General features: G+C 36.7%; 1 protein-coding gene and 1 long non-coding RNA gene across 4 annotated transcripts in view; one reads left to right on the forward strand and one right to left on the reverse strand.

The window, feature by feature from the left end:
* The window catches only part of LOC140155301 (myelin regulatory factor-like), a 137,026-nt gene extending 133,585 nt beyond the window's left edge, over positions 1 to 3,441 (forward strand). For all 3 annotated transcript variants that reach the window (XM_072178076.1, XM_072178078.1, XM_072178079.1), the window contains 3 exons: positions 539 to 641; positions 1,128 to 1,208; positions 3,047 to 3,441. In XM_072178076.1, coding sequence (XP_072034177.1) covers positions 539 to 641; positions 1,128 to 1,208; positions 3,047 to 3,157 — 295 coding nt within the window. In that variant the 3' untranslated portion in view covers positions 3,158 to 3,441. The remainder of the gene's footprint in view (positions 1 to 538; positions 642 to 1,127; positions 1,209 to 3,046) is intronic.
* The window catches only part of LOC140155304 (uncharacterized), a 366,814-nt gene that overhangs the window by 12,457 nt on the left and 332,954 nt on the right, over positions 1 to 21,403 (reverse strand). The gene's annotated exons all lie outside the window — the stretch shown is intronic.

A 21,403-nucleotide genomic window follows, 5' to 3' on the forward strand; every position in this document is an offset into this window, starting at 1 on the left:
GCTTGCCGCTTTGCCACTCTGAAGATGATTTTGCTTCACTGTGCAGTCGCACCAGAAACGCTAGCCGTGACCAGCGGCAAGCCGATATATTGATCACTCCCATCGCTTTGCCCAAGAGGCAGCATCGCTGGGAGTTGAATTCAAGTCAACTCGGAGCGGTGCTGCTCTGACGTATGAGAACAAAATACATTTTTGGAGCGGTGTTGAGCGGCAACATGGATTTCAGAGTCATGCCGCTGCTGCTCCGCTTGTAGACAAGGGCAAGTGGCATGATGAAGTGTCACAACACTCAGTAGCAAGCGGCAGAAAGTATGAACCCAGCATTATTTTCTGTATAAATATTTTTGGGGGAGGGGCTTAGAAAGTCTTATATTACATCTTGGGACACATAGGATGTATGTAACGATTGCAAATCAGTGTGATCAATATAAGTGGCAGTTGATTTAATCTTTCCCTAGAGAAGATTAAATCCTTCTCATGTTTACCGACCTAGATACACATTATTTTATTCACCTGTTTATCCATTTCTAATTCACAGTACATCTGTAGTATCGACTGCATATACATGCGGCTCCAGCTTCAGCACTGAATGTGAACAAGGCAACGAAGGTCAAGCACCTGATATGGGAATACCAAGTGTGGTAAGTGGATAAACTGAATAGCTTGCGTAGTTAATAAAAAGGAGAGGAAATATATCTTGCAAAAGCTACGTCACTGGGATTTAAACCCAGGACCTCAGAAGCCATACCCCTGACCACTAGACCTGCTATAAGGTGTGTCTTGAGCCATTACATAGTGATCAGCGACTTTCTGTAGCACAATGATCAGAAGCCATACCCCTGACCACTAGACCTGCTATAAGGTGTGTCTTGAGCCATTACATAGTGATCAGCGACTTTCTGTAGCACAATGATCAGAAGCCATACCCCTGACCACTAGACCTGCTATAAGGTGTGTCTTGAGCCATTACATAGTGATCAGCGACTTTCTGTAGCACAATGATCGTATGTACTTATGCTGTTCTTTCTTTTTTTCTTTTCTCGGTATATCCAGATGACTTCCACTTTATCAATACATGTAGGCGCTTCTAATGTCATTTTTTTCTACTTTTCTAATTTTCTTTTCAGAATACATCGCATACCTACAGACTCTCAGTTGGATATTATGTCAGTAATGTGTTTACATTCCGACTCATGGCTGAAACAGGAGTAAGTACATTGATGTCATTGGGCAATTTCATTTAAAATCCACACTACCCCTGTGGACAATTTTCCAAATTCCACAGGGGGAGTATGAATTTCAAATGGAATAAGCGCATTAGCAGCTCCATTTGAAACTCGCCCTCCCTCAGTGGAAGAGTCAGGTTGAATCTTTCTCAGAGGGTGTGTGCAATTCAAATGGAGCTGCCTAATGTATTCATTCCATTTGAAATTTATGCTCCCCTGTGGAAGATATTTCCAAAATCTTCCACAGGGGTAGTGTGGATTTTAAATGGAATAGCCCATTCAAGGCAAAACTATACTTTAAGAACTACCAAAAGATGTTAGACATACTGTTGAACTGTCAGGTGAATACCTAAAGTTGATAATGCTCAAAGATCAACAAAAGGTAAAATGGTGCTGTTGAATAAGCTTTGTATTGGTAGTTTTACAGTTTTGTACTCTTATTACCCCTACCCCTCTTACAAAATAATGAGGTAGAACCAAAGAGTACTGACTCTGCCATGTTTGCTTGTCGCTCATGGATGGCAAAGTAGTGTACCTCTGAAAGGTTTTGCTGTGCGTGTGGCAAACTTGACACAAAATTATTAAAGAGTTTAACCTCAACCCTTCACTATTCTCACCTGGAAAGTTTTCACTAGTTTGACTAGCGTCTTCAGCAGATGGTGATGCTGTGATGATATCTTGTCTCCAATCAGGGTATTCTTCACTGATGACATTATATGATTGACAGAATGATGTCATAGTATGTTACAATGTAGTGCCCCCCCGGCAACTGCAAGGTATCCTAGATAAGATCTACTCCTTTTGGGGGTCGCAGCCTTTTTCAAAATGGGTCGCAGGACTTGCTGGAAATATTATTTTTAAATATATCTCCATCCATTTAAAAGTGCAGAGTGTCACATATTGGTTATGTAGCCCATTTTGACCCACTTCAGCATTAAAATGGCAAATTTTTGCAAGCTTCATGCACATTTGTCCCAGTATTGTCATTCCAGGAACCAGTCATCGGGACAACTTGGAAATTTGGGACAACTGTAATTATTCTGAACATATTATTTTTTTGCTATTCTTATCATAATATTCAGAATAAAGGAAAGGAATGTGACAGATAATAGACAATTTTACCTTTTCTATACATTTGCAACTGAAATAAATATTCAGAGTAAAGTAAAGGAGTCATATGGTTGGACTTCACAGCTTTCAGAGAAGAACAGCACTCTCCTGTCCATAATTAGTGTACAGAGCGTAAATACGGAAGTGGGGTTATGATTGGCTAAATCAATAATCCTACAAAGATAACATCAGACCGGTAATCTGATTGGCCAATTATTGGCTTCGTTTGATGCTCACAAAGGGGGGAATAACAAAGCCACCTATGTCACTCATTAACAGAGCACACATGTCAATCTGAGCAAAGGAGTGCCATTCTTTTCTGAAAGCTAGTGTAGCACCACTTTTTAAGGCCAAGATAAAGAATAAAAATAACAATTCCGTAAAAACTTAGCATATGTGCTTACTATCGAGCGCTTTTAAAACATGCAAACATGATGAACCCCATCCACAAAAGTGTAAAGGGTTTTGAGCAAAATCATCGATACACATAGTTATATTCGAACAAGTAAACCCGCAAATTTGTGTCTCAACCCCATTAGCTCAGTTGGTAAAGCGACAGACTATGGTACAATTTCATGTTTTCAAAAGCGCTTGATAGTAAGCACATATGCTAACTATCAAGTTTTTTACGGTAAAACGATGTATATATATAAGTACATGTAGTAATGATTAGATGTTCATTGCATTTTCAATTCTTCTCTTTTGCACAGGACGCTAACTGCGAGTCTGGAAATAACTTGTTAGGCGTGGACTACATAGAATACAACTTCCGATTCCTTCGCAACATGACTTCTTGTGCAGGCACAGCAGGTCTCTTTTGAATACTTTAACACTGGATAATTTGAGCTTCGTAAAAATATGTTGTGTGATGTCTTTTGTGCGAGTGCAGTACACTTTTTGTGTTCTTTCTGTATATATGATGCTGCAGTTGCTGCGTAATAAGTTTGTCTCTGTTGTTTTAAACAATACTATAGGATGTTGAATCCTATAATTTTTATGTTTTATCAGGATTAGAATAAAAATCATGAGGCTTAATGCAAGAATATGGTAATTGGTAATTAAATACAAAGGCATTGGGCTATTCGAATTGGAATACATACACCCCTTATGGTGTGAATTGCAAATGGGGTTACCGGAATGGGTGGACTCTTTTTGAAATCTATACACTCTGTATAGAAGATTAAGGTCATGTCTTCCATAGGGGGTGTGTGGATTTCAACTACAACAGCCCATATACAATGTTCTTGCATTCTCCTCATATACCGTACATACAAAGTTCATGAAGCCGATTCAAAATGAATGAGTACTGCAAAAAGTTTATTTGTTAGATTTGTTAAGTACTACTTAATATGGAACTAGAGGTTGGTGTCTGCTGGATTGTCACACATGAGGCTAAAATGGTGTACCATACGCATTTTATGATGACGCCAGAGAATGATCTTCATGACTGTTAAAACCAATAACAAACACCGGGAAGAATGCTAGCTATGTGTCTTTAGTACCTAAGTCCTTTGCTCTATGGTCATGTTTTTTATACTGGGCACCTAAAAAGGGTGGCTCTGTTGCATTCTTACTCATCAATACATGTTAACATGCATGTCGTTTATTTATTTGATGTTTATTATGAGCTTGTCTAGTACTATTTTGTTCCTTAGACATTGGCCTTTCAATTTCTGAAACAAAAATTTATGATTTTCATTTGTACTAATTACTGCAACTCGTTAAGTCTAATTAGTCAGGGGTGGCTCATGTGATGGAGGATCATGTGGTGGAGGATCACAATGCTGTACAATGGCGATCCTCCGCCACATGATCTTCAATAAACATTATTGATGGATTTCTATTTTCTACTTGTTTCTGTACTTGATCTCGGCTAAATGATATCATGTTTAGCATTCATTGCATCAGTATTTGTTAATTAGACAATTAAAATTTACTAATTACTTGTTGCTACACTAATAAAGTTCATTGACCTCTATGCATTTGAATAGGGATTTAATGTAGGGAACATTCAAAAGGGTGCTACGGGCAAACAAAACATGATAAAAGGCTCAAATTTCTTAAGCAGACCTTGGTTGTGATCCTCTTTACTTTAGTAAACTAAAAACTAGTAAAACATAGAAGGTTTGCGACAAATCTAAAAGAGCGCCCTCACACTCAATTTTGGTCCAAAAAGTCAATTTTTACAAAAACGCCTTGTCGAATTCTCTTTTAACTTTCAAAACTGGATTGTTGAGCTTATTTTACATCTAGTTACATCCCTCAATCATGAAAATTTGCATTTCCAGTGCCAAATAAGGTGTGTTTTGAAGAAATTTATATAATTATAGATATATTTTTGACAACCCTGTATCTACATTTTGAATTACTTGACCGCCATAAGTTCCATATGACTGGGTGGGCAATTAAGTTAGCTATTTTAAACATTTGTCAAATTTTTACATTATCGATGTACGTCGGGGTGACACCCTAACTGAATTAATATTTTCATCCTTATTTTGCTTGTTACACCCTGTATATTTTATGGGCCACCCTGTATAATGACTCCCATTGTTTCGTTTCTGAAATCATCCAGTATATGCTCTCAGAATATATACTTTAATTGGGTTCTAATGTAAACTTTTGAAGTTATAGTACCAAACCTGTAAAAACATGTGATTCGCTTGAAAAATACACATGCAACGCAATTGGTGCCCAACATAAAAAACATGACCCTATGTAATGATGAAGATAATCAATACATTGTTGTATACTCTTGTTTTGTGTCCGACTTCGTGATCTTTTATCCATTGTAAGGATCATTCATATAGCAATATCAAAAATGTTACATTCTGATAGTGTATGCTTTTAGAGTGATCTTCATCTTGATTGGGATTAACAACCCATATCAAATGCCAAATCAGGTTTTTACACTTTTTTGGACAAAAAAGGTCCAAATTTTGGGAAGAAAGTCCACTTTTCACAGAATCGCCCCCCTTTGAAAGAAAGTCCAGTTTTTCAAAATCAGCACCCCCAATGAAATCCTGCGTACGGGCCTGAATGCCAACCTTGTGAATAGTCATGTCTTGGTCACAAAAGCTTGTATTTTTCTTTCAATCTCATTTCGATGAATGAAAGTCTTTTAAGAATTGTGTTGAAATTAGAATGATTTGATATTGTGCTGCAATTAGGTAGTTATTACCACGAGATGTATATAATAATTATAAAAACCGCAGATTTATTCATTGGAAGTCAGTGGGACTTTTTTTGCTGTATCAACACATGTGACAAACTTAGTGCTCAGTAAGAGTATTAACATGTATATTTAAACTTATGTTTTAGTATTGTACTGATACTCAAATTGCAAATCTACACCAAGATGCAAGTACCTGTACTTGAAGCCATGTAGGCCTACTGCTGTACTTATTGACAGGCTTGTATACTTGTGGTGGAGAAATTCTGCCTGGTTTCGGTACCCAATTACCCCAATGTTTTATCCCATGAGTAAACCAAATAGGGCTATTCCAGTTGAAATCCATACACTCTCTATGGAAAACAACACCTTAATCTCCTACACAGGGGGTATAGACTTTAAATGGAATCACCCATCAGGGTAATCCCATTTTAAATGCAAACTCCCTGTGTGGGAGATTAAGGTTGTGTCTTCCATAGGGGGTGGATGGATTTCAACTGGAATAATGTCTGCTTCAATCTAAATCTGTTGTTCTAAACCTGTCTGTAGGATTTATGTGATTATGCCTTGTCTTTGTAAAAGAAAATTATATATATATAAAACTCTATCTTGAAATAGAATCTATAATAGCTGTACATTCTCTAGGGGGTATTTTTTGAATTACGGATGGTAAATGTATGTAACATAAAAGTGTTTATTTTTTATAACTAACTTTGACACTAAAGTCATGTGAAATGGGATAATTATCATAGATATAGGATCATGACATTTACACCGAGTAGTCTGTTGCCTTCGACAGCGGGACGCATTTTTACATTTCTCTCTTCCCGTTTCTCTTCCGTGATCTATTACTTTCTTAACCGTTCCTACCATTTTTGAGATGAGATGAGATTTTTAATCATCCATTTAAAGCGACTTTGAACTTGTTTAAATAAAATTCTAACATATGAATGATTGCATTCTTTTAGATGTAAATAAACTGAATCTGGATTGCAAGTCTAAATTATTTTAACCTCAATCAATTATTATCGAAAAGACTATATATCGTACAAATGCCAGAATTTTTTTTAAATTCCTAATATGAGAAATGTCAAATCACCTTCTGTCAGTTTGACAGGTTAGTATGTAGGTATAAAGGTATTGTTTTTAGCTTCTGTCATGTATCTGTCATCAGAAATAACACTGGCCATGAGGAAGCCCTGCCAGAGCAGTGCTTCTAGGGTGAACCAAACCTGCCTGGTTATCAAATTAATCAGTGACAAGGTTATCTCTGAATTTGACAGGTGCTAATTGATGTTTTAATGTTATTGCATCAGTTAGCACCTGTCAAATCAGCATTAGCTGGCATTAGAGCTTAAATACAGAACTTATTTGTTCATAGCACAATATTGTATGCAAAATGATGTACAGTATTTTCTTTTCTATGTGTTTCCACTTTCATTCATTGAGTGTGTTCACAAATTATGACCCGTCCCCGGATAGTGAACCCGAACAGTCTTTAAGCTTGTTTTTGATTTGTTTGTTTTTGTTTTGGATAATTTGTGGCTCTAGCTGTCTTCTTGTACAAAAAAAAACGAACCTAGTAAAATATTAAGATAATGAATACAAAGCTCAGGGTTACTGTAATATTGGAGTGTAATCCTAGCTCTATCTCGTTCTATTTTATACTTGGAATTGTAAACATTGTCTCTATGTCAAGTAGCAAGTGTAGAATAATTAATGCAATAAGAAACATGCTGGCTGCAGTGTAGTATTTCATACTGATATTTTGTCATGGTGACAATGATAATAGTTGGTAATCACTGTAGTATCTATTAGATTAATCGTTCTCCTATACGCTGGCGAAGTTACGTAATTAATCGGATTAATTACCATAGCAATAGGTGAAAACAATTTTGACCATATCGTGCTGCACTACAAGCAGGTTACACTCGCCTGTGTATGCCTGCAATCATAGATTGAATACAATACTGGTCTTTTCAAAGATACTAATCTTACAGGTGCAAGTAATCAGCATGATATGGTTCAATGAAGGGGTACCGCGTGAACGTATCAGTGCAGCGCGGTATATTCAAAAATTGTTTTCACCTATTGCTATGGTAGTTAATCCGATTATTATGCAACTTCGCCAGCGTATTATATGGTAGTTTCTGTCTGAGCAAAAATGTTGATGACCAGGCTTTGAATCTACACATGAAACAAAATGGCCTTTTAAAATTGACCTATTTTGTGAGTGCCATGGATTTGCAAATTTTTATGCTGGCAAATTTGTCTTTTTCCCCATAGGCCTTTATGAGATGTATCAATTACGCAAAAAATTACACGCCACAAAAATGGAGTTCCTTTTCAAACTGACACAATATCTGAAAGCACCTCTGAGAACCTTCTTCTTCATTATCTCAGAGATCCCAAATTTATTTAGATTTCTGAATTTTAATAAATTCCCAAAAAATTTCTGAATTTTTGATCATTTAAGGGGGTACTACACCCCTTCCCAAATGTGTGCCTATTTTTGCATTTTTCTTAACAATTATAGCGCATTGGGGACAAGTAAGATATGTATATTATAGGGGCAAGGACTACAACTAATGCACTGTAAATTTTATTTCAGCACAGACAACAGTTGTGGGGTTACAGTCAAAAATGAGGAAAACCAATATTTGATCAATAAATCAATAACTACTTGCTTTGAGTTGCTGAATTTTCAGTACAGTAGTTGTAGTCCTTGCCCCTATAATATACATAACTTACTTGCCACCAATGTGCTATAATTTTTGAGAAAAATGCAAAAATAGGCATAAAATTGGCCAGGGGTGTAGTACCCCCTTAAAAAAAAAAGGAATTTGGATTTTGAGAGTCTCTAAAAGGGACTTCCAGCCATGAGGTGCTGCACTCTGGGCACTACGCTCCGTATGGCTCACATTGTCCAGATTTTTTTCAGATTTTTTTGGGCAAGTCACTGGCATCTTTGTTATCTGCTAAATTGTTGTTAATGGAGGTGACAAAGTGGACAAGATTCAACAAAGATTGATGTAGGGAAATGATTGAATGAAATATTTGTTTAACAAGATTTATCTGCATCTAATTCATCTTTGTTATGAATTTTAAGATTGATTTGTAAATATGGTTTAAGAATTCAAATTTTCTGTAATATTGCTTAGCAAGAGTATCTATGTGTAGAAATATAGTATCCTATCATGTGTACATAAACTTATTACTTTGCAATGTCCAATGTACAGTATACCGGCTGGGCATATGTTTTTGTACAGTATGTAAAATGTTAAAAGTATATTTTTACCCGTTCCAAATTAAATCTTTATCTTTCAAGTGAATTGTGTATAATTCAAGAATCCTATTTTTCTGATATCCCTAGCAGCTATGTATGATACAAGCAGATTAGTTTAATTAAAACCAAATGTACACAAGCAGATGTGATTATTATTAAACCCAAGTATATGTAAGCCGCTTTGATTAGTTCTACACCCAAATACTGTTTCATTTAACCGCAAATATACAAAAACGCATTTGATTGGATTAAAACATGTTTTCAACCCACGTTTAATTACTTCCACAATGAAAACTAAGTGTATATTTCCAATTGCTCAAGTGCCAAAAGTGGGAAAGTGCAATAGCTGCCATGAGAAACTGCCATGCGGATGAGTACAATATACTGTGTGCGACTTACCAAATGTTCACAGGGCAGCTATTGCACTTACCCACTTCTGGCATTGAGCAGATTATTTGTAGATTGTTATAACCTTTAAAATTGGCAAACATTTTCAATTTTGTATTAGAGAGAGGTTGAGAAAAGTTTTCTTTTATCTTAGTAATCTAAAGTCTGCCCAAAAAGTAACGCACCTGTTATAAATACGCCTATAGCTTCAGAACTAATAATTGTAACATAGAAATATTGCAACATAGAAAGAAGGATGATTTATTTATGCGCATTTTGATACCCCATTTGTCAAATGTCGTTCAATGTTAACAACACAGTAGTGCTTTTAAAGAAAAACACCCGAATTTAAAAGTTGTAGTTTACAGCGCACAGCGATCAATGGTTATATGCAAAATTGGACAAACAGGGTATCAAAATGCGTGTAAATAAATCATCCTTCTTTTTATGTTGAAATATTTTGCAAATAATTATTAGTTTTGAAGCTATAGGCGTATTTATAACAGCTGCGTTACTTTTTGTACAGACTTTAGTACACTGGAATGAGCAGCACAATAAATGAACAGTTGATAATGCTCGCCAACCTGATAATGGTAGTGATTGGGCCATTCCAGTTAAATTCAATATACCCTCTATTGAAGACATGACCTTAATCTTCCACACAGGGAGTGTGAATTTTATATGGGATTACCTGAATGGGTGACTCCTTTTGAAATCTACACTCCCTGTGGGAGATTAAAGTCATGTCGTCTATAGCTGATGTGTGGATTTTAACCGGAATACCCCATTGCACTCTTCAGTCATGCAAATTGTTAAGAGGTTTACATACATAGACAAACAAAGTTGTAGAAATGGATTCTTATAATTTGCAGTTAATGATTTGCTATGAAGCACGCTGATAGATTAGGGGTGTAGCAGGCAGGCAGTTACTGAATCAGTAGGTAGAATATGTAGATGGCTTTAAGGTCAAACACAATTTGTTACAGTGTGTGATAAACCAATGATCAGGAAATTTTTGTAAAATGGTATATGTAACATGATTGTCAATGGAATACACTAGAGATAGAATGGGAGTTAACCCCATGAGAACTACCTGCCGATTAGCCAAAAAGAAGTTTTCATTATCAATTGGACCAATCAGCAACATTGTTAGAATAATTTCACCACACAAAAAAATTGGGGTGAATTATTTGCAAAGCTCCATTCTGATTGGTGATTAAAGTGAAGATAATCATGTAATTGACCAATCAGAGGCAATGTTAGATCGGCAGGTAGTGCTCAGGGGGTTAAGCAAGTATAAAAATTAAATTAAGAAACTAGCGGTTATATAGTCATCAATATATAAAAACTAATCAATATATAACTGTTGATGGTATGGTAAAAATCATGGGGTGTACAGATATGACTAGAATAAGTAAGTAGGCTTTGTCGATGGGAATTCATTAAAAGTTCTGGTATTTCTACGAGTACGTTGTTGGTTATCATAGCATTGGCGCTGCCAGTCACTGTGCAAGTGGTTGAGCTTTCGATAGATGTGTCTCGACTTCATCAGGTACATCTGCCGAAAGCTTGATTACTCGCACAGGGACTGGCTGCACCGGTACTGTGATAACCGACGGTGTACTTGTAGAAATACTATAACTTACTTCTTTGTGATGTATATCCTACTTTATATGATCATGTTGTGATTTTTGAAAGAAATCTAATTCTGAACATTTATAGTCAACAAATGACCCACCAAAATATCTTAGATTGTATAAAATAACATGTGCATTGCTGCTGCTCTTGTAATATTATGTGTTAAGTGCCAACTGCAGCCAGTAAGCATATTTGTAAGTTATCCTGGTAAACCTTGTCAAGGGGAGAAGTACTCATTAAAGTGGTGTATCCAAAAATGCCCAAAATAAAAGATCAGTATAATGGGATGTTAAATGAATGTAAATCCCATATGTACTCATAAAAAATGCACATTGTTAAGTGCAACCTTCAAAGCAACTGCAGACTGTGTAAATATTTTAAAAACAATATATTCCGTATATATATAGAGATATATATACACCACAATGAGGGTTGAAACAGATTTTAAATATGACAAGAAATTTTTAATTATGAATAGATTATAAATTGTAAATACATAATTGAAAAGAGTCTTATTTTGTACAGCTATATTTCTGAAGGTGAGATTGTGTAAAAAAGGAGATGTGTTTCTATTTGAGCTATTCCAGTTGAAGTCCACACTACCCCTGTTTAAGATTTTGGAAATACCTTCCACAGGGGGAGTAAGTTTTTCAAATGTAATTGGTCAGAGTTGATCATTTTGATACCCTATATTATGGTTTTACCTATATCTTTCACAAGTGGAGTAAGTATTTCAAATGGAAGTTACCCAATTGGGTATTCAATTCATAACTTATACTCCCTATGTGGAAGACTTGAGCTAAATCTTCCACAGGGGTAGTGTGGTTTATAAATGGAATAGCCCAATTTTAATTGGCTCCTACTTTTCTAGCAAATGCAGTGTCTATTTGTGTGTCCCTAAGTTTACCTTGTTTTGACCATATGTGGCAAGTTATCCATGTTGGTATTAATGTATGCTGAGAATCAGTATTTGGAGTAATTTGAGGCAGCTGTCTTGTAAGATGACAAAAAGTCAAATTGTTTTGTCTTATCAAGCAAGGTGGCCACCTTTATTGTTAATATTAAACTTTTTCTACCATTATAATGTTCTCTGTAGATACATGTGTAATTACCCCGGATTATGTGTTCGTTTAACAGAACTGCATAGAATTTGTTTTGTCTTGTTGATTGAATTTTGTCATTTTGTTTTTAGAGTAACGATAACCGAGACTCAACTATCGGTTTATGTAAAAAGTTTCTTATGGTTTTCGAATTTCTCAACAAATTATATCGTTTGTACAAGAAAGTGAAATTGACACAATTGTTTTCCATTTAAGGCAATTTAAGTTTTGCAGTGCATTGATTTTATGGAAGTGTTTACCGTGCAAATGAAAATGAAATTGAAATGTGAAATAAGGACTTAACATAGAATTTCTATTTGTAGAGATTTTAACATGTACTTAACCCTATTTAGGCAACATAAAATCTATACCATTGACTTTGGTTTAATATTTGTTGAGAAGTAAGAAACATGCATAAGATGTTTTGGGAACAACTTGTATATGGCTAACTGCTGATTTTTTTGTACAAAGCATTGATATCCTTGAAGCTTTTTTGTCAATAAAAAATAACAATGCTCCACAGTATGACTTTTGACAGAATGTTTATTGCCTTGTAATTGGTGTCTCTATACTGTGTCTCATGTCAAGTTGAGAGTGACATCGGCGTGCAGACAAACCATCCGTCTACGTCACATGGGATTAGGTTAGGGTGTGCATAAATCGAAACTTGTCACTGAAGTACACACATGAATTTAGTAGGAAATGGGTCTACGCATCCTGCAGAAGAAAATATAAGCACTATTAAGCTACTTGCGGTTCCGCCATTATGCACTATGTGCGGGGAGAGCCTCGAACTGGCAGCATACATGAATGGGAATTGAACTAGTCATAACGTTCTGTGTAAGGTTACATAATTCTTCCTTTCATGTATGCTGCCAGTTCGAGGCTCTCCCCACATAGTGCATAATGGCATGAACCGCAAGTAGCTTAATGGGGAACGATTGCTCACTACAAGAGGAAACTGAATATAATTAATAAGAATTATTGTATACAGTGGGAGCTGGTAGCCTATTCCCATGCCGGCACATTCCCTTGCTTTTTTTCAAGTTGGGTTGTGTGCCGGTCGGGATTTGTGTTTATTTGTTGTCATGTTTAATTGTAACACTTTGGGTTGGTAAACTGTTCATTCTTTCTTAAAGAAAGAACAGTTTTTCTTTCTTACTAATTATATTCAGTTTCCTCTTGTAGCGAGCAATCGTTTCCCATTGTTTATATGGTCTTGTGCAGGATGCATAGCGCCATTACCTACTTTATTAGCATTATGCTGGGGAAACGATTAAGCATCAGTATTGATCTCCTGTACTTGTGTACTTGCGTAATATTTGTTTGTGTGTATTGTATACTTCGACTGCTCACATTAGACCCAGTTTTAACCACTGTTTATCAGTGGGGGCTGGTAGCCTAATAGATAGAGCGTCCGTCTGCATGTAATCGGAAGGTCGTGAATTTGAATCCCATGCCGGCACATTCCCTTGCTTTTTTTCAAGTTTGGTTGTGTGCCGGTCGGGATTTGTGTTTATTTGTTGTCTTGTTTAATTGTAACACTTTGGGTTGGTAAACTGTTCTTTCTTTCTTACCCACATGAAGTCATTCTCAACTAGAGACGAGACATGCTATAGGCCTATAGCATAATCTTGCTCCATTTTTGGGTAAGGCAAGCTGTGTAAGATGTTTTTAAATACCAGGTAACACAACAGAAGTGTTCTATTAACATATCCAGGACTTTTCCGAAGAGGAATTCAGGGGGGACTTTAACGAAAATGGTCAGAATGGTGTAAGGGAACAAGACTTCTCATTGGGGAGCTCCCCCCCCCTCCCCCAGCTTAATTTTTTTGCGCACTGTATATTGAAGTCTGTCTAAACACCAAAACAAGAAAATCAGAGACAACTCAATTTGATCTCAACACACCTGACCAGTTTGGTCAAAGATATAATGCCAAATAATTGTTCTCTACAATGTAGTATATCTTCAAAGAAGAAGCCTTTCCTTTGCAGATAGGCCAGGCGTTCTAGATCATAACACGCATATATCTTGAATACAAATGAATTTGGTGGATTCTTCACATCATTTACCATTGTTCGTTGTTGTTTTTCGTAGTTACTTTGTTGAGCATCAAGAAATTCTATTTTGGCACTACCTCAATGTTATTTTACATACCGGTCACCAGCAATCCTTTCCAAAATTTGAAAGCTAATGCTGATCTCAAGATGAAGATCACTTATTTCTGATCCTGTTCTTTCTGCTAGTTACCTATCCTACCCATAGTTGGATAGATTCATTAATTTTGGGGTCACAATGGACCCCTGACCCCAATCGATATAAGCAACAGAATTGGCATATCTTTGTTGATCAATTATTATTACATTGGCACCCTTTCTGCAATCCCAGAATTCCAAAATCAAAGTTATACAGGAGCCACGGTTCCAAACTGCTCAAATTTATTCAAAAATATTCCTCTGGTCATGAGGATGAAATATTCACTCCCTTCAACCTTTTGCTAATAGCTCCAGACTGATCCTTATTATAACCAGAGGAATATTGGGCTATTCCATTTAAAATCCACATTCCCCCTGTGGAAGATTTTGGAAATATCTTCCACAGGGGGAGTATGAATTTCAAATGGAGTTAACATATTAGCAGTTCCATTTCAAACTCACTCTCCCTCAGTGGTAGATTCAGGTTGAATCTTTCTCAAAGGGTGTATGAAATTCATATGGAGCTGCCTAATGTGTTCATTCCATTTGAAATTCATACTCCCCTGTGACAGATATTAAAAAATCTTCCACAGAGGGAGTGTGGATTTTAAACGGAAGAGCCCATTTTGTTTGTGAATATCATGAACGGTGAGAGTATTTACATCAGCAAATAAGGGTGGGATATGTTTCCCCAAATTATATTGCAACATTTGACATGATGAGCCTGAGGTAAAACAACATTTAACATGAGGTAAAACAACAATCTATCAAAACAAGATGTTCAAGGTGCAAAAGATCTGTCACGCTATTTATGTTTTGATTTTGGTTCATAGAGAAGCGATTTTGACTTTGAGACTATATTATAAAGTGAAATAATAGACGTATCAATAGATAAACAAATACCAATGTATTTTGAAACAATATCAGAGACAGTGCTTCCATGTAAGACGATCATCCATTATGACACCAACGAAGTTTGTATTATTTTATTAGAAACATGTGCTATGTTTAAGTTATCAATTGGAATATTACAATTCAATGTTTAATATTGTGCTTATATTTATATAACAAAGTTTGTTTTATTCAAGTTAAGTGATAACATTTCGTGATTCTAGCATCCTTTTCTTACAACATTTTTCAGTAGATATTCACGAAAAAAGCTTATTCCCAAAATTTCGGTTGATTCCGATTTTGCATTATATATGTGTATTACACTGCTCCATAGACAATGTGTTGTAATTTTGTTTTGGTATGCCAGAACATAATTCAAATTTTATCACGATATTTTTGCTAAACGAATTAATCTGCAATTTTTTTTTGTATATAAACATTATGTAGCCCCAGAGGTTTCCAGTGGTATAAAAATCTCAACTTTGAGAAAAGTGGGGGATGATGCTGTGGATAACGAAATGCCCTTTTAACTACCTACCTACCAGTCGGCATCATGTATTTCTGCACTGCTGCCTGGTTCATGAGATGCTTCCAAGTCATACGGTCCAGAGCTGCGACTTCAGCCTCCTCTACAGTCCACCTGAAGCCCATGCAGCCTTGAGATGTGTCTTTAAGGAGAGATGACATCTCTCCATGCGTCTCTCGTGGGTTGGCTTCCAAAGGTAGAGCATTCACGTCACTGCAGGTGGCCAAACCAATGTCGTTGGCCTTCGGGGTGACTGATTGGGGCTGTTTGGTCTTAGATCGTATATAGCTATTTGATATATGTTGTGACTGTACCACTCGAAGAATTTTGCGTTCACACATGTCAAAGGCATCCAGCCTAACTGCATCCCTCACTGTGAGTGTCCAGCATTCCACGGCATAAAGGAGTATAATGGACAGAACCCAAGCATTGGTCTCCAGGTTGATGTTACGATCCTACCACACTTTGTCCAGCTCTCTGAAGGCTCATGTGGCTCTGCCAGTTCGGTTGTTCAGCTCTTTTACATTTGAGTTATAACATTTGCTCTAAACCACGATGAATCATAATAAAGTTAATGATTAACAGAGTTGATTAAAGTATTGAATTTCGTGTGTGGTGCCAGCATATTTGTATAATCGGCAAACACGAAAAAAGAAAATAATTTTGAGTATAGGCAATGTCATTCAAGTACAAAATAAAAAGTAAAGGTCCTAATATAGAGCCCTGAGGCACATCACAATGAAAATGAACATTTGTGCTTATCATACCAGGTAAGCTAGCCTATTATCTATTTGTCAGATAACTCTGAACCACGTAAGGCAATGCGTAACGCTAACTGTATTTTACGATGTCATCCATCGTCTTTTCTACACTGCTCCCTCTCCTTCTGACATGTACTCTAGGGGTTTCAGTCTGTTATCTTGATATGCATGTTGAGTTGTGCCTTCTGCTCTTCACGGATTTGTAGTTCATGAGAGTTATGACTGAGAAGCAGGATGTCATCTGCAAACATTGAGGGGAGTCCGATGTTCGACATCAATTACAATTCCCGTTAATTAATTGATAATATACAATGATATTGGTTCTTGGAGATATCCTCCAGGGATATCCTCCAAGGCTGCAGTGAAGAGATTTAGGGAATTGGGATCACCCAGTCTCACACGTTTTAAAACTCTAAGTTGTAGTGCTCTCTATGGATCTGGGATCTGGGCACTGGGATCTGGGATCTGGGCACTGGGATCTGGGATCTGGGCACTGGGATCTGGGCACTGGGATCTGGTGTGTCATGGATGTGCTGAATCCTGTTGGAAAGCCTGCTTGTTCTCATTGTTGGTTTTCATCCAGTTGTTTCTCCTCCATGCGAGGATGCCTCTAGTGAATACTTTATACATACGAGGCAACAAACTGATGGGTCTGTAGTTTTTGATATCTTTCATGTCCCCTTATTTTAACAGTATGTCTTTCGGTTGTTCCACTGATGGGTATTGTTCCAATTACGATTTGTTGGAGTCTATGGTGATTTCTGCTCACAATTTCAGTATATCAGCAGTGAGCTGAGCTTCCCCACGAGCCTTTCCTTTCTGTATTTTGATGTAAAGCACACTCTACTTCTGTCTAAATTAGGTATTATACTTATGAAGATAACCTTTGAAAAAAATTACAACATCAGATTTAATATCATCAAAAACAGAACTGGGTGCCGGATTTGTTTATTTTGGTTAATTTTGTTATTCTTTGTAACAAATTTTGTTAGGCTTTACCAACATTTATGAAGTAATATTTGTAATATCGGCCACGAATGTGTTCTGGTCATAAGCTGATACGATGAGGTAAAATGAAACGAATCCACTTACTATTCGCCGTAGAAGTGACCTAATAATCGACCATATAGCAATAGATGAATACAATTTTTGAATATATAGCTCTGCACAACAAGCATGTTGCACTCATCACCATAGGCGTGGAGGGGGGGGGGGGTAAATACCCCCACAATATTTTGCTAGGGAGGTGGTCCATACAATCATCACCCAATGTTGACGCCTGTATGTGTGTTTTTGACCAAATTAACCTCATATTTGGCCATTTTAACCTAAAAACCCAATTTTTGCGAGCTTCGCGTGCATTTATTACATTTTGTACCATAGTTCACCAGTTTAGCTTCAATATGCCACAATTTCCCCGCGCTTCGCGCGCATTTGTACCGTAATCTTATTTTTTTCTCCAAAAGGTGCTGGATTCACTATACTTACAAAAAATACGATAAAAAATTCCAAGTCAACCCCCCCCCCGTGTCAAAAAGAAATCTACGCCACTGCTCATCACCTGTGTCTGTCTGCAATTATAGATTGAATATAATACCACTCTTTTCAAAGATATCTTACATGTGCGAGTGGTCACCTGATATGAATATTCTATAGTATTACGATCCAGGTCTTTATCCCTGTTCTTTGACATCTATGGTTCAATGCATCGGTACCGCGTGAACGTTGTAGTGCAGGGCGATATATTCAAAATTGTATTCATCTATTGCTATGGTGGTTAATCCGATTAATTACGACACTTCTATGCCGAATTAAGACGTAATTTCGATACTACAGCAGTACTCGCCATACGCCAAGTGTTTCTAGAATGCTGCTAAAATTTTTAATGCTAATTTATTGCACATTCTAGGAAAGCGTGGTTACCTTTTTGAAATCGCCGAGTAGGAGGGGTTTCAATGAAATATTTTTTGTGTAAAAACTGAAGCATCCTATGTATAAAAGAATATATGAATATTAACTGCACATCATATATTACGATTCGTGATACCCAATCGTGCTAAAATTTATGTGGTTTAGGAGGCAGAGAATTTTATTTCAATTTGATATACGCCAAAATATTTTCTGAATTTAGTCGAAATTAACTCTGAATTGATGGTGAAAATTTTATGTAAATTCTACGTAGGTCCCGACTAAAGATTACTGTTTCGTGTTTATGGGAATCTAATCTTTTAATATCGGAAAAAACTATGGGGTCCTTTGTGGACTTTTCCTATAAATTGCAAAAATTCAGAAGATAAATGGTAGGCTGATGACTGGGCTCCATACCTCGCAACCGACGCGATGTCCTGAGCAGTGCATGTGGCCGAAATCAAAATCGATTTATGTATTGTGTATGTATCATCTGTATGCGCATACATTAATGTTTTTAAGCAGATAAAATTCCAAAATATGGTACGTTTTCTGTCTTTGCTTGTCACGTGGTATGTTGAAGTAATGAAGCGGCAATACTGTTCAAATTTTCAAAATGGCACCAAGAAGTCAGATGGTCGAGCGGTGAAGGCGCTGGTAATATGTCGATACAGTATAGGCCTACATGATAGCGGCACAGTGCAGCGTGGGTTCGAGTCCCACCTCTGCCGAACTAAATTTCCTTTTTTTTAAAATTCTATATTATGTTAGGGAAATGTTGCTGGGAGAATTTATGTATGACGAAGAGTGGTGTGTTGTGATACATTACAAACGCAACAAATTGACTGATTCCCATTATAAAGTTTAAGTTTAAGACATGTGTTAACGTTAGAAATATGCCAACAAATCAGATTTGAACAACATTAACCCAATTTAGTGAAAAGATCGTGTATTATGGCTTTAAGAGATTTACAAATGCAAATGGAAATAATCCATGTGCATCTAACGGGGAAAATAAAATAGAAACTAGTGGTTGATCAGAATTGCTCAGAAAATGTTGATAAGAAATATCAGACGGAGAAATACCTTGTACAAGAGATTACAACCATCATTTGCAAATACGAGGGGCGGTCAATAAGTTCGTAGAACAAGGTACATGAAAGCGTAGGCCTACTTGCCAAATTCTTTGTATCGTACTCTTGAACATGGTCACTAAATACCGTAATGCACCGGTCTCATTTTTTCTTGAAACCTTCTATGTTAACAAAATGGAAGTCCTCCGATTGCTCCATGAGCCACTCTTCCGTAAAGGCTCACCAGCATTGATCACCGGCCAGCAAACCTGATATTATGAAGCCGACATAAAATTCGGAAATGCGTTTCGCTAACTGGAAGCCATGCCTGGAACACAATGTGGTTGCTTTAGTTATCTGACCCCTCTGCCATGAATGGCAGCTTGACAAACTGAGAATAGTACGGGACACAATCCGAGAACAGTCATAATCCTACCCGGATGGCTTGTCTCAATTTTGCCATCAAACTTGTATGGTTTTCATGCCTATGATTGTACTTTCATTTGACAAATAATCTGTCATCAAGACTCTTGGAATCTCAGAAAACAGTGATGAAGACCATGACCTATACTGAGCGAGTGATGATCTTCTTAGGGGTGGGAGATCCAGGTGCTTCCACTGAATGGACTCATAATTTCAATGATTAGTGTATGTCTTATCACCTTTTGGCAAGTACAGATGAAACTTGTCTCGGTCATTCAAACTAGTGTTTAGGAGGCGTGGACCTGATTATGTCAACTGGTATACATTTCGTGCACTAAGATACTGGGACCCCCATCTAGAAGACACCATGGAATACCCGAATGTAAAAGGATTTATGTTGAAAACACTTTCATCAGAATTGTTATATTTTGTGGCTATCTCATCTTTCTTGTTTGGTTCTTTATTCAATATCAATACCACTGTACCCGCGCCGCACGTACATGTATATTTAGCGGTGACGTCAGCAAGTCTTTTGGACCTTGGATGATCTTCAAGGACGCCCATTCCATCCTCGAACTCGAAGGACCATTTCGTTGCTGTTGAATATCAACTTCAAGGACTTCATCACCATTTACAGCACCTCCGTCGGGAGCAAATTACATGATGACCATGTGTTCACTTTTGGTAGTACCTGTGAAATCAAGGAAGTAGGCTTCCTCTGCATGGTGTCCTCACCATAATTATACAGTGATCGAATAATTTTGCAATGATGTTTTGAAGGAAAAAGCTTTCAAATGAGACCAAATTCATTACCGTGCGACAAAGAAGCATACCTTGTTCTACGAACTTTTTGACCGCCCCTCGTAAGTATCAACACTATTGGCCATTGTTTGGGGATCAATATAGCCTACTCCGGATTTAAGGGATCTAAAATGAGCGTTTATTGCGTTTCGACAGTATTTTTTATGGGACATGAGAGCACCTCAGACCTATCGAATTGCATTCTGAATACGAAGCATGTCTTTCTGATATCAAATAATTTTCATTTTTTGAAAAACACAATATAATACAAATTTTATGACAAATTATAAAAATTTGATATTTTTCAAATTTTGATATATAACAGTCCTCGAAGTAAATTATATAAATCTAATGATATATTCTTAAAGTGTATGTAGCAGGGAGGAAAAGCCGACGGTCAATTGAAAATTTTGACCTTTCATATTGAAGATATGGATTTTTTTCCCAAAAGACCTATTTTTTTGGGTGTTTTTGGAAAAAAATCCATATCTCCAATACGAAAGGTCAAAATTTTCAATTGATCGTCGGCTTTTCATCCCACCTACATACACTTTAAGTATAAATCATCAGATTTATAAAGTTTACTTCGAGTACTGTTTTAACAGTATCAAAAATATCAAAAATATCAATTTTTAATGATTTGCCATAAAATGTGTATTAAATTGCGAATTTCAAAAAATCGAAATTATTTGATATCAGAATGACATTCTTCGTATTCAGAATGCGATTCGATATGTCTGATGTGCTCTAATGTCCCAAAATAAATACTGTCCAAACGTTCATACCCCAGCCCTTAAGAACTGCTTCTTCGACCGAAGATTCCATCAGCAGATCAGTAATATTCTATTTTTGTTTAGGGTTATGTCCCGGGTTATGTTTTGTTGATCTAATTTTGTTACATACAC

Source organism: Amphiura filiformis, chromosome 6 (assembly GCF_039555335.1).
Source record: "Amphiura filiformis chromosome 6, Afil_fr2py, whole genome shotgun sequence".
NCBI classification, from domain to species: Eukaryota; Metazoa; Echinodermata; class Ophiuroidea; order Amphilepidida; family Amphiuridae; genus Amphiura; species Amphiura filiformis.